The sequence below is a fragment of the Thermochaetoides thermophila genome, assembly GCF_000221225.1.
Source record: "Thermochaetoides thermophila DSM 1495 unplaced genomic scaffold scf7180000011820, whole genome shotgun sequence".
Taxonomy (NCBI): domain Eukaryota; kingdom Fungi; phylum Ascomycota; class Sordariomycetes; order Sordariales; family Chaetomiaceae; genus Thermochaetoides; species Thermochaetoides thermophila.
In genome coordinates this window covers 149,873-163,747 of record NW_006383036.1, presented here as the reverse complement: position 1 = coordinate 163,747, position 13,875 = coordinate 149,873, and the positions used below count along the sequence as shown (strand labels likewise).

Here is a 13,875-nt window from a genome sequence, read left to right as displayed (position 1 = left end):
CCATGTCTCCTCAGACATATCCTAGTCAATTTGTTCCTCAGGTATACCTGTTTCGTTGTACATGTCAAGCTAAAGATGGCGTCAAAGATGTGCATCGACATCCTGGAGAATTAAATTGTTGATCGAACCATCGGCCTCATCATCTAATAGTCAAGCCAACATCAGAATCCATGTTTAATGAGTCGAGAAGTTATCGACGAAACTGTATACTGCAGGAGGTGTTAGAAGCACGTTAGTTACCTTCAAGAACGCCTCGGTCCACAGGTGTCTCGGTAGAAGAGGGGGTTCTGGGCCTTCCGGTTCATGATTTGGCCATGTAAAGCCGATTCCCATGCCAACCCTATCATGTACCCATCAATCCCTGTTGATGCAAAAAAAATGACGAAAGAAGCAAAAGGGAGCAAATTGGAGACAACTGGATGGTTACATGACTTGGAATGCTGAACAGAGCAGGTAGTTCTGTTGAGCGCGGAAAGTGAAAATGCAGACGGACAGGGCAGGATAAAATCGATCAAATGCGGCCAGTTTGGATAAAATATGTCGTTTTGTATTGCAGCCCCTGGATGCAGCATACTGTAATACTTGACTCCCAGGCCCCATTCGAACGACCGCTCTATAACAAGAATATCGATCTTTATAAAAGGGATTTTGATATGGGCTAAACCATAGCCATTCAGCTCTAGATGAAAAAGAATGTTCTCTGTATGTGTGGCTTTCTATAGTTCCTACGCTCGATGAGTATATAGAGAAAGGCACTAATCGATCTGCAAGTCTATGACCTTACGATATCCTGCTGGACATGCAAGATGATAAAGCACCAGTGCATTTTAACGCCTCTAGTGACCTTTCTGTGGGTTTGAGTTGATGATCCCAAGGAAGGTCCTGGAAATCACATGGGAATGGTTGGATCAGGGAAGAAACTATACCATATCATATCCCCAGGATAGGCCGGGTGAAGTCCGCCGACTGGTGTCATCTGTATCGATGTCGGAAGAACATGAGGCGATGGTCTAGGGGATTGACGAACCATTTGGCTGGAATACTCTCAACTATAAAGTGGAAGAGAATGGAAAATTCAGAAGAGTGGCTGCGAACAGAGATGACCAAGAGGAGAATCAGAAAAGATAATCGGCACAAAAACAGGGCATGGCTCATGGTTAATTAGCCACCCAGAGCTAAAGCTCTGTCCATGCTAGACTGAACAAATAGCTATATATTCCAAGTCAATCAAGTTCCAACCGTTGGCAGTGAGTTATCTGATGTTTTAAAACCTACCAGGTGATTAGCGTGGGAGAGCATTGCCATTGCTGTCACATGGACACGGCAGTCCAAGGAGAAGAAATATCCTTGACAGCTAACATATCGAATACCTGTGACACATGCCTGAGAAGGGCATATTTGATTGGTAGAGCCCGGGAAATATAAGGGGTACTAAGAATGAGTTAGATATCCTTGCCACGACGAGGAAAACCCCTGAAGATCCCAGGGAACCGCGAGGTGCTCATAAGGGCAAAAGGGTTTTAAAAAGGGAGCTACTTGAACACGATGAAGGATTTCTCTTGCTTTTCCTCTCCCCAACACAAGGACACTGAGGACCAAGATAGATTATTACACGTAGCACTTGACTTCGTTTTGCACCCCACATCGTCAGCGGCCATCATTTAACCCTTCGACCCATTATCGATCCCTGTCTGCACCAGATCAAGTCACCCGTTACAATTGCTATGTGGCTGCCTTGGTGCTCAGGCTTGCGGGATGATGGTGGGGGACGTCAGCTGTTGCCCGTATCGCGTCGCGTCTATGTCAATCCTGCCGAATTGGAAAATCTTCCAGCAGGTTGCGGTAGGATGGCAGTTTATGGCCTCTGGGGTGCTTGATCCAGGAGTTCCCTTCTGCTATTGAAAAACTCGACCCATTCTTTTTTTTTTTTCCAAAATGGGTCATGCCGACCGCCGCGTTCCTTACTACCGGGAGGCAGTGATCTTTCCTCTTTTGTTCAAAGGTGACGACCTCGCCTAGTCGGACCATGCGCCGGTAACAAGGCCACGCGAGCCAACACTTCCGCCGCCCGCAGACCGCATGGACTAAGAGGCTCTAGCAGGTTATTGAAAATTTCACTCTACCTACTGTCTGGCTGATATTCAGAACACTCTCTGCTTAGTCTGCCCTGTGGCCATTAATAAATTTCTGATGCGTTTTGAGTTAAAACACACTCTAAATTGCTATATTTGTGTCTTGCCTACAGTAGTTATTGACTGCTTCTCTCTCCAGACTGTAGTTTGCGTTTTCAATTCCCGTGGTTACAGCCTAAGAGCTTATTGTTTGAGCGGATGCCTTCTCGTTCTTTACTCCAGAGACCTTATTGCACCCTGGTAATAGGTTTGATGAAGTCTACTTGCACTGTGCACAATTAAATGCTTCTTTTGTTTCCTGCTGACCATCCTCAATCCACTTGCGCTGTACTTTCAACCATGCAACATGACCACTAGAGAGTATCTCAAGATGGCATCCATATGTTCGGATCAATCTTAACACTGTTCACTTGAAATCATTGTCTGTCTGGAGTAAATGGACTAAACAACGTTTCCGGCTGAACTACTATTGCTTTAATTATGATGTACAGCTAATTTATAATTCGGTTAGATCCCAAGGCCATCCATCCGATGTACAAAAGGGTAATTCATGAGTTTGGCATACAGATGTTATGCCATACACAAGAGTTATATCTGGCACAAGGTATATTAACTGGCATGTGTTCGATTATCCATATACATGCCGTATGCGGGGGTCCCCTTATTACGAGAGAGATCTTAAACACAATGCCCTATTTGGCAATCACTTGAGGAACCGAGAGCACAAGGTATGTATTAATGATACTATCAGTTACTGGGCTCTAATTGTTAGTCACTGACGTGCATTGTAGCTATTGTTACAAAAACCACCACAGCCAACACTTTCGGACAACATGGACAACGGACCTTTCGGGCCGATCAAACATTTTCCGCAGCTCCCAATGGAGTTATATACTCACCCTTCCCAAAACTGAAGAACTCTCGCCCCAGGACTCTCTCGGAGAGGAGATAGAGGAGAGAGAGGACGAGCGCATGCCGGTGAAACGCCGGCTCAAAACTCTTCCGTGATCATGCCGAAGAGATTCGGATGAGATCTTCGCTGAGTTGAAATCCGCTTCAATGTTGCTCTGTTAGCTTAACACTAGCTTAAACTTTATACCACGGACGGGACATAGGACTAAACCAAGTCACTGGTGGCTACTTTTAAGTGGCTATATATTATAGAAATGTGACAGATATATTGTTATCTACAGTGCTCCTGAGAAAGAGGCACGTCTCGAAGTGAAATATGTACAAGAAGAGTTTAAAGCAGGTTGTTTCTCAGATGTATAAATCCGCTTTAATCCACTTGGTGAGTGGATTTTGATAAGCAGAGACTTGAATTCCGCTCTTCTCACCGCCTTCCGGTATCTCCGCTTCCGTTCAGAACGGAGGGTTGGCATTGATGAGCAGCTGTTCGAAATAAGCCTGGAACCATTGGCCAGCCTCAGGCGCCGGAGTCAGTGCGTCGGAAAGGCCGCAGTGATAGTCATAACGAGCAGCGCTGGTGTCGCTGGTGCCGTCGGACTCGCCACCGGGCTTGACCCACACGAAAGCATCAACAAGTTCATGCCCAGTGTTAGCAGTAGGGCGCACACCGAAGCCAGTTCCCTTGACATTGCACCAGTGACCCCATTCAAGCTGGCCAGTGGGCTGCTTGCCGTTACGGCCGGTGTCGACGATGAACTTTGCGTCGAAGCCCTGGTTGCGGAGAAGAGGAGCAAAGGCCTCAATATAGTGCTTCTCGTCGTAGTTCGGGTTAGGAGAGGTGTAGGACGGAGGGCTGGCGATCGACCAAGCATTGTAGTTGGCAACGTTGGTCTTGATTATGTTAGCAACTGTAGTTCTAAGGGTCGTGGTCTCAAGAGTTGTCTTACCGCAAGACCGCGGACAGCAGCGGGCCTGCCAGCGTCGCGGTAGATTTGAGCAAAGAGCTCAGCAGCAGGCTGGATGTTGGCGGGCCAGCCAAGCCAGCCAGCGTGGCCAGCATCCATGTACATGGCAACGTGAGGAAGATTGAGCTGTTTGAGGGCATAGACAGTAAGCTCCTTGTAAGTGGAGGCAGCGTTCGAGCACTTCTGGACGTTCATGTTGGTGACCATGTTGGCCAGGGAATCAGGTTCAATGACCAGAATAGTGCGGATATCGGAGTACTGGATAAGGAGCTCACGGATCCGGTCGATGTAGCGCTTGTAGTTGTTGGCACCATTGTTGGCGATAGACCACTCGCCGTTCGAAGCAGCAGCCGCGCAATCACGGTCTGGTAAGTCATAAACCACGAAAATGCCGGCTTTTTTTAGTTAGCATCGGAACAATTCAAAATGTTCAAAAATGAGATCAGAGATAGTGAGGGGTGACAGAAGAGTTCATATGCTATAAGGGTTAGGGTTGCAAGCAACCCCACAAAATCTGGGTTCCACCATAGTGGGTCTCGGGTTTTTGAATGTGCTTACCATAAGGCGGGTTGGCACCGCGCTGGTTGGCGGCGCGGATTTCGGCAAGAGTGCCGGAGAAGAGAGTGTCAACAGTCACATTGCGGTCGAGCCACTGGAAGCTGGGAACCTCAGCGACCTTGGCGGCCTTGGCAGCCAGCTCAGGAGACAAGCTGGGGATGGCCAAAGTGTGCACCTCGGACGAGTAGTAGGTGTTGGCCCAAAGTTGGACACCCGAGAACGGGTTGCCGTTGTAGCTGGCCGTGCTCGAGGCGCCGCCCGGGATGGTGGTCGTCGGGGGAGCAGTCGTCACAGGGGTATTCGAGGTGGTCGGGCGGACCGACGAAGTGCTGGTGGTGCTGGTGCTGGTGGTCCGAGCCGTGGTGCTAGTCGTGCCGGGCTGAGCCTGACCGGGAATGCACTGGCTGTACCAGTCATTCAGGTAAGTGCAAACACTGCCGGACTGGCAGCAGGTCGGGCCGTTGTAATTGATGCCACCGCATTGACCCCTGAGACACAAACATGTCAGCATCAGCATCCATGATCGAGCAGATCCCGAATACTCAGACCCGGGGTTGAGACATACCAGACGGAGGAGCAGCTCTGGCGCTCCTCAAGGAGAGGGGCAGCCAGCGAAGTGGCCGCAAGAGCGGCAGTGAGCAGCAGCTGCTTAGCCATGATGAACTTCTGACAAAGACGACCAAGCTTGTCTTGACTCTGTTGTGGCTGTTGGAGCTGGGAGATGGGAAGCTCTCGAGAGCGAAGATACGCCCTCTTTTATGGTCCAAATGACTGCGGCCTCTGGTTACCTACGCATGAGAGCGGTGTTCAAAGCCGGAACAGCCGGAGCGCTGAGCCGTGAGATTCGCATCTAAGCAGGACGACAACCGCCCTTCGAGCAAGTGAACCCCCTAACTTCCGTTCTTGGCATAACGCTCGAGCAGCGCCAAGTTCAGGCAAAATCGTGGGGATGCGGCGGCTACACAAGGAGCGACGTCCCGCGAAGGACTGGAAGAACCTGTCGAACCCCTTTGCAGCCCCATGGCGTGCCTGGTTTCGTTGATTGACCAAACGGCCAGATGCGACCCAAGACAGGTGAGAGTGGAGCAACAAACTGCAAAACCGAGCCGTCGACCCTTTGTTTCCCGTCTGGGAGAACCAAAGACAATCTCCGCAGACCGGGTCAGGAGGAAGGCCAAGAGCATGGAACCGGGTTACGGTCGGCGTCCTTAATTGACGCGTGGAGGGCCAATTCTCGGAAGCCAGGTTCCTGGATAACCTTGATGGGAAGGGCGCGGCTCTTGCTGCGGGGTGGATGGCGAGGACAGGGGCCGTTGCATCGTTGGGCGTGCCGAGTCTGGGCGGAAGAAATGGAAGATCATTCCGGAACATTGTTGCATTCTCGGTTCTTGGCTCTGCCCACTGGGGAAATTGGCGGGGCCGCCCACGATGCTCGAGAGAATACAGTCAATGCGGTTCTCCGACCAGAAGCTCCCGGAAGCCCAAAGAAGAAGCGGAACAAATGAGTGCAGCTCGTCACACGACGTCGCGGCACGTCTATGCCACCGGCGGCCCGTCTACAGCTCTCACTTTGACATCCAGCCTCTAGCTCAACTATCCGACTACTACGGTTCCTCGCTTCCTGCCTATCAATTGTCCGAATCAAACACTACGCTAAGTCTACCTTCCAAAACATCATCAAGTCCACCTCGGATCTGCTCCGCGAGCTCACGACTGTGGAACATAACACCCAGTTCCTGGCTCGTATACCAGCTGGCTCGGTCCATGTTCCCCGAGCCAAGCATGACATACTCGTCGTCAACGATCATCAACTTTAAGTGCGAATGAACGGGCTCCTCGCTGTCAGCGCTACTCGACACTGCATGCGCTCCTGACTCGTCATGGTAGACAGAGTCTACGGGATGTGACCGAGAGTGGAAGTACGCGACTCGAAGCCGCCCAGGGCAACTAAGCCTAGCCTCAAGTTCGCCAACTTCTACGCTGTCGCTGTATCTTGCTTTGATCTGACCGTAACGACGAATTAGCGACCGGAGCGACCAAGCCGTGATGGTCCCGGCGGTGAGAAGCTGCTCGAAGATCATCATATGGCGGTTCGTCACGACGGTCACATCAACCCCACGCTCAAGGGCCTCCAGCAAAGCGATCACCACCGGCTGAGACGTAAGATTTGGGGTCTGGACGTAGATAGACTCCCGCGCCGACTCGAACAGCTGGAGAAGCGCCGCATTGAGCGGTGTCGCAGGAGGCGCAGGGTAGCTCTGCCAAGGTAACGGACGAAATCGTGGGTTACGGTGATGAGGAGATGGCAACACGAACGTGAGGATCGTCGCGGACAAATTGCGAAGAACGGCCTTCCAATGGGCAGTGCTTCGAACCAATATTGAACTTGACTGACCAATATCAGGAAGTTGGTTCTCAACTCCCTCAGACCCAGGATCATAGGAAAACTCAAGAGTGTCTCCCCATGTCAAGACGAAGAAGGACAGCAGCCCTTTCAGAGCGTCACCAGTGATCTCCACGCACCCCTCAAGCCATGGTTCCCAGCTTATGTTGCAACTCGGGATAAACGCTCGTTTCCTGTCGACGATGATGTACTTCGGATGCATCACACTGAATGGAAGAAAGAATAGACTCTTGACCTGCAGCTTGATTCTTCCAGCCTCGAGCAGTGCCGGCTCAGGTAGGCCAAGTTTGCTGGACCATGACGAAGGGGGATAGACGTACCCACGGCGCGACTGAGGATGCAGCAACTTCTGAAAGAACGAACGTGACGAGAAACATATTCGAATAGTTAGAGACGGAGGGGCAGGTTTCCCTCTAGTGACTGCATCATTGATAAACGCGCGGCGGTGTTCAGCAAGCGCTTTCAGGGCGTCGCACAGAGCCGTCAAGGTCGCAGATGGTGCCCAAAAACACGTTACGAGGATGACCTCGAACTGAGCTGATATGATGGCAGGAATCAAGGTGCTGGTGAAGATAGAAGCCCCTGTGCCGAGCTGGAAAGTCTCTGGTTTGCTGCGCGTTACAAGCAGGTTGCGAACGGACGCGTCGTTCAGGTCGTAGATGGGTAGTTCATTGGTGCAGACGCGGAGTCGTGGAACGCTAGCACATTGAGTCTTGTCCACCAGGCCCTTCAGGAATTCATCGCGAAAAGCTTCAGTCATATTGATGCCTTCACCTTTAAACCCTAATGATCTGACGAGCAGCGTGTATTGGCAAAAGATTTGGAGTCAGTTCAAGCGTCGAATTACCTGGGCACAGAATACATTTGACTATGAAAGATTCTTTTTAAAATACTTTTTAGGTACTTGATCGGCCATAATGTTAAGAGTGGTTAAGAGTACCTTTTGTAACACTGGCGTTCGGACTGTCCTTCGTTTGGTCAGGTGTCTGCCGTTTGCCAAGGAAACATCCCAACCAAGAGTCACGGGACCATTTCGATCAACGGTTGCCCAGACGCTGGCCCACAGGTATCGGGAGGAGCCGATCGGTAAACAGCTTCGGTTTGTCAGGCGGGGTCATCTGAAGCTGGACAGCTGTCAACAGCCGACTGAACCCCTGCTTCCCCCGCAGCGAGCAACTGCCGGAACCACAATAGTTCTGTCGCCCAGGTTATCAGAAAAGGTGTGCCACACATTTGAAAATTGTGGGTACGGGCCAGGGAGTGTCGAAAAAGGTCAAAGTTGGCCTATGATGTATTGGCCGGCGCAGGGGGCTCAGGGGCTGCGCGCCCAAGCAGCCCTCTGGGCAAATATCCTCACCATCGCCAAAGCCAGTCCGTCCTACGAGACTATCTTCTATCAAGGGACGGCCTGGCCGATATGATCTTAAGATACTTCATCTGCAATGGTGGATGGATGGATTCAGGGATAGTCTAGAACTAAAGCGCTAAGTCTGGTAGAGTAACTTTGTGATTTACGACTTACGCTTAGTGACTTATCTCGTTGAGCATGTCGATGCTATTATGACTTTTTTTCGTCTTATTGGATAGTAGATCACTTATAGTAACAGCACAGTCACTGAGCTTTAACCGCGATCCCTTAACGCAGTTCCCCAGAGTACAATCCTTCGGTTCTTACGTAATATATTTTTACCTTAGCTTCCAATTTGTGGTGAGTCAGCTCAAATTGGCTTGTTTTCCTGTGATTCCTCTCTAGTTCTTTGTCTTCTTCCTTTTCTTTACTTTCGCTTCTTTATCTCTTGCCTTACGAACTGCGAAAAGGAATGAGATGACACATGGCTAATAATATCTTCTCAGACTACTGAAAACGGGTACCATGGACATCGATATACTTCTGTCTGCAGAGCACTCGAGACTAACAAACAGTTCGAGGAGGACCTACTCCAGTTTCCTTGTACTGGCCTTGCAAAGGAGGGCTGTAAAGGAAGACCACAACAGGGACTATTCAAATACGTATGTACTCGCTCGAACTTCCAATCATGACGAGTTACCCTTTCAAATCACATAATCGATTGTTGAACCAATCCATCCATCCACCATTGCAGATCAAGCATCTCAAGACTATATCGGCCAGGCCGCCCTTGATGGAAGATGGTCCTGTGGCCCGTAGGAGGAACTGACGTTGGAGATCGTGAGGATACTTACCCAGAGGGCTGCTTGGGCGCGCAGCTCCTAAGCCTCCTGCGCTGGCCAATACACCATGGGCCAACTTTGGCCTTTTTAGTGCCCCCTGGCCCGTGGCCCCAATTCTCAAGTGTGTGCCACCCCTTCTCGTGACATAGAGCTAGTTCAAAGGCTCTTGATGTGGTCTATCATGCAAGGCCTGCTGCCCATAAGATTCCCCCATAGAGTTGCCCTAAGAACCACTCATCTTCATACGCCTGATCAAAGTGTCCGAGAGAGGTGTAGAAACACCGGCCGCCATCAAAGATCTGACACCAGGCAATGGGGTGGTCCACCCCAAGCTGCCCACCAGCGTACGATTGTTCGTCCACACTTAGGAGGACACGAATGCCTTTTGACGCTTCGCGTGGATGCTTCTCAAAGTTGTACCACTCATCGAACCACACTCTTCCCGATCCCTGAATCTGATGCTTTGTCGCCGAGGTCTGTGACTCTGAAGCACCTATCCCGGGCAGGCGAGCAAGCATGATCGGATGCTCACCATCAACAAGTCTAACCTCGCCAAGTTGTGGCTCAGGATGATTGTCAAATACACCGCCAATTAGCTGCCCGTACCACTTTGAAGACTTCATCGCAAAGCTTGCGCAGTGGACGGCAACAACGCCACCACCAGATCGAACAAAGGTTTTCAAAGCATCCAGTTGGTTGGGGTTAAGAAACTCGCCAGAACACTGGAGCAAGATGATGACCTTGTATGCTGATAAAGAGGAAGGGTTGAAGATCTCAGCATCTTCACTAGCGTCGGCTGTGAAACGTGGTAGTGGAGACGATGCTGAGTCCTCAGCAAGCTTCTTCAGCGCGCGAATGCCGGCGGGAATCGATATGTGCCGGTAGTCAGCAGTTCCACTGAAGATCAAAATTCTGAATGCGGGCATATTTACGGGCGAAATGTGAACTGCGTATCTTATTAGGCAGGTTGATTTAGTGGTTTGTCTGAGGAGAATTCGAGGTTCTCTTCACCAGATAACCAGCAGCCCCACTTAGCCTGAACATCAGTCCGGACCGTGGTTTTCCAAAAGACTGAAAATATATTTACACTTCCACGTCTTCTTCTATTCTTTTCTCTATTTATTCTTTTCTTTCCGTATTTTTTCCATTTTCCCTTTGTTTATCATTTGTAGCGACTTGTTAGCTTCTCGTATGGTATGAGTACACCTGTAAAACTCGTTAGATCGTAAGTTGACTTTCGTACTAGTTGACATATGTTAGCTGGTTGTAAGTTAGATTCCAAGTTCGTGAGAGCTCGCAAGTTAGTAAGTTCATATTTGTATTCTTTCATCTAAGATGTCGTTTGGAAGCTTAGCACTTTGCGACGTATGCTCGCAGCGGTTGTCCCATGCGCCATGCCACCGCAGCTGCTACAAAGCTTGACAAATACAAGATGAACTGCGGAAGCCTGATTCGTATTGTTGCACCTAGCGAACATAATGATGTACCTAAACCAAAATCCAGCAAATTGCCCACCTTACCAGAAGCATGTATCTGTCATTAGCAGTTAAATCCATAAGCACTCTATAAGAGAAGAAAAGACTTGCGAAGAGAGATGAAGCCATCAAGTCCGATCGAAATTACATGCGGATCCGGAAGAGATAGCGCAGGCGAACCTGCGCAACGTCGTAGCAGATGTACTCATTGTACCAAAGGCTAGCATCCTTGACCTTGGTGTCACCAGGAGGAACCGAGGTATCGGGCTGTATTTGGTTTAATCAGCGAAACTCCTGCCGGAAGAATACACGGTTGGGACTCACCATCATCACCCCTTCCAATGACGGGTGCACACAAGCTGCTGACTTCCACTTGAGGGGCCCAGTACGACCTTTGCCCCATGTTGCAATCATACCCTTTTGCTTGGCAGTTGTGGCTGCATTATATGCAGCATTTATGAACTCTTGCATGGGATCTCCAAGTTCTGCTTCACACAGGAGAAGCAGTGCGGTCCCTCCGGAAAGATAGGAATGGCAATAGTTGGCCGATTTCGATGACATATCGGCAAGATAAATACCCTTGTCAAACATATAGCCAGTAGAAGGAGCCTCCTAAATGACGTTTTAAAGCGAGCAGCGTTAGCTTGATGACGATGAGAGCGACGGATGATTGCTGATAAAAGAGAAGGGATGAGAATAAAGGACAGAACGAGTGGGCCACAAACATTAGGGCAAGGGTTAGGGTTCAACTATAGGAAGGTGCAACTAGGCCACAAGGTGCATGTGCTCCAGCATCGTATATGTGGATAGGGAGGATGAAGGATGATGGGAATCATACGTACCGGTGGTGCGATTCGGAGACCTTGGCTGAGAATACCTCCAAAGTTTGTAACACGAGACCCATGCCATAGCAAACGACGATTCTTCTTCATCTTGCCGAAGAGGCTGTTGTCGAATCGTTCGTGTTCACCCTGGCGCTCAATCCTAAAGATCTCCTCAATGCGATAAGAGTGGCCGTGCGTAACACCGCGGCTTTCGTTGAGATAGTTCTGAAGCTGAATGAACTCTTCGCTCGTCGGGTCAAGAGGTGTCATTTCCTTCATGTTCAGACCGCGGTACTGCCTCTCAAGCGGATGTATATCGTCCTCAACGGTCTTTTCCAGTTTCATCAGAAGATCCGCATCTTTCATGTCGCTCAAGCTCTCTAGAAGCTCAACTTCTTTTTTGATCATTTGCCGATCCCTGATCACTGGGGGACGGTTGCGACCGAAGGCATGCGGAATGATAGAATAGAAGGAGTTGGAGAGTTGTTCAATTGCTTGAGGGAAAGGCTGACCATAGTTTGAGGCCAATGACGGATCGTCAATGAGATTTGACAAGTCCTTAAGTACCTGGAAACCGCGACTGATAGTTGCCTTGCTGAGTTTCCCGAGCGGCAGCTTGTTTGAATCATAATTTAAAGAAGCCATGGTCGCAGCAAAGTACTGGGCGTTGAAGATGAGCTCCATCAGTCGTTGAACAGCAGGGTGGAGGGTACACTTGGGAGGCTCCCGAGCAATCTTCCCGTTTCCGTTACCCTCCTTTTTGACCTTGGCTTCATATTCCTCATCGGAGTCGTCCTCATAGTTGCGTTCGACAAAGGCGTACTTGCCAGGCTTCGGATTCTCGCCACGCTGGCTCCAAGCAAGACCCGACTTGTCCTTGAACTTTTTCTCGAACTGCTTCAGAGCATTCTCCTTGGTACCCTCAGCGGCGACCTGTGTTTGGCCGCGTTCGCCAACACGACCCCAGCGAGTCCAGGTTCTGAAAGTGCCAGACGGGTCAACGAGGACCTATGGGGAGCATTAGCGACGAAGGCAAATCTACCAGGATAACAATTCACCCACCTGAATGCGGTAAAATTTGTTATTATTCTTTGACGCGTCCGTCTTGTTCAATGACACATCATAGATGACACCATCATCGTCGATGTAAACCTTGGACGTGATATAGGGGCAACCCTCATCGAGGGGTACTTTGAGATCCTTGCTCTTAGCAATCTGTCCTTCGCCAACGGCCTTTTCAGCCTTCACCTTCTCATTCTTCTTCTCGGAATCGGCGCCAGCAGCGTTGTCGGCGTCTTTCATCTCAACATCTTCGTTCTTCATGTCTGCCTTCTCGACCTTGGCAGCCGCATTCTTTCCCCGCGTTCGCTTGGTCTTGGGAGCCGCAGTATCCTTATCATCTGAAATGTTCGCATCATCGGAAGAACGCTTCCTTGACTTTGTTGCGGCAGTGTCGGAACCATCGGCCTGTGAGTCCTGAGCGACAGGCTGAGCAGAAGTACCATTTTGTGCCGGGATGACAACACCCGGGACATAGTCTTTCTCCGTTGGCTTAGCGCTATTCTTCTCGCAGGTCGTAAGCCATTCCATGCTCACAACAGGAATGCCGAGGGAAATGGCCTGCATCACTTTTGGTTCGCGCTTGTTGTAATGGGCCTCGGTTGCAATGAGATGAGTGGTGTCGTTGGTTACTGTATTTGAGACAGTCGCTCCAAGCGCCTCTGCCTTGGCCTTGAGAGCAGCTTGCGATACAACGCGAAACGCACCGCTAAATGCGAGCTTGCAGCCTTCGAGAGGAGGTGGCTGCGGCGCGCCCTTCTTACCTCGTTTTGGCGGCATTGTTTTGTCCTAGTTAACTTGAAGTTGGAAGGAGAGAGCTGAAATGGTTAAAGAGAAAGAACACTCAAGGAAGAGTGCTTCAGTTCGATCAAGATAAGCAAAACTGAAGGGTCAGACCGCCAGACGCTTGGGCAGACTCTCTTGGTTGGCTCTGAGGTAAGCTATGGATGTCGATCGAGGAGAGAAGCGATTGAAGAGTTAGAGGGCGCCAAGAACGGTGTGACTCCAGGAACTACGATCTGGTGCTGGGGGTTCAGTTGATCGCGCTCACCCACTACCCTCTAAATAGCTCAAGAGCTAACAAAGTGCGCCATCAACTCAGACCGCGTCGAGCAGGCAACAACGCCCAAAAGCCAGGGGTATCGCGCGTTGACACGGGACTGGCCCAGGCACCAAGCCGCTAAGAAGTGTGGTGTTCCACAAGCAGTTAGGCAGCCACAGCGTCTCGCACATCAGCCCTGCAGAAGCGAAATTTCGGACTTGAAAAATCCCCAACATCGGCTCTTGCTGCACCCCTCATCGTGCTCTTTTAGATCACAGCGAAGGACTCCAAATGCTGGAGAGTTGTGTCATCCGCTC

At 50.2% G+C, this 13,875-nt stretch overlaps 4 protein-coding genes across 4 annotated transcripts; all 4 read right to left on the bottom strand.

Annotated features, from left to right (window-relative positions):
- Positions 1-3,494: 3,494 nt before the first annotated feature.
- CTHT_0050750 (cellulose 1,4-beta-cellobiosidase II-like protein) lies at positions 3,495-5,221 on the bottom strand (the record flags this gene model as incomplete). The annotated part of the gene is made up of 4 exons (XM_006695355.1): positions 3,495-3,932; positions 3,989-4,401; positions 4,565-5,052; positions 5,130-5,221. 4 exons carry the CDS (start codon positions 5,219-5,221, stop codon positions 3,495-3,497), a joined length of 1,431 nt encoding a protein of 476 aa, XP_006695418.1.
- Positions 5,222-6,192: 971 nt separating this feature from the next.
- On the bottom strand, positions 6,193-7,728 carry CTHT_0050740 (uncharacterized protein; the record flags this gene model as incomplete). Its single annotated transcript, XM_006695354.1, has 1 exon — positions 6,193-7,728. One exon carries the CDS (start codon positions 7,726-7,728, stop codon positions 6,193-6,195), a length of 1,536 nt encoding a protein of 511 aa, XP_006695417.1.
- Positions 7,729-9,337: 1,609 nt separating this feature from the next.
- CTHT_0050730 (carboxylesterase-like protein) lies at positions 9,338-10,084 on the bottom strand (the record flags this gene model as incomplete). The annotated part of the gene is made up of 1 exon (XM_006695353.1): positions 9,338-10,084. The coding sequence occupies one exon, from the start codon at positions 10,082-10,084 to the stop codon at positions 9,338-9,340; it is 747 nt and encodes a 248-aa protein (XP_006695416.1).
- A 693-nt stretch (positions 10,085-10,777) lies between these two features.
- CTHT_0050720 (poly(ADP)-ribose polymerase-like protein) lies at positions 10,778-13,296 on the bottom strand (the record flags this gene model as incomplete). Its single annotated transcript, XM_006695352.1, has 4 exons — positions 10,778-10,900; positions 10,958-11,245; positions 11,476-12,465; positions 12,520-13,296. 4 exons carry the CDS (start codon positions 13,294-13,296, stop codon positions 10,778-10,780), a joined length of 2,178 nt encoding a protein of 725 aa, XP_006695415.1.
- Positions 13,297-13,875: the final 579 nt, after the last annotated feature.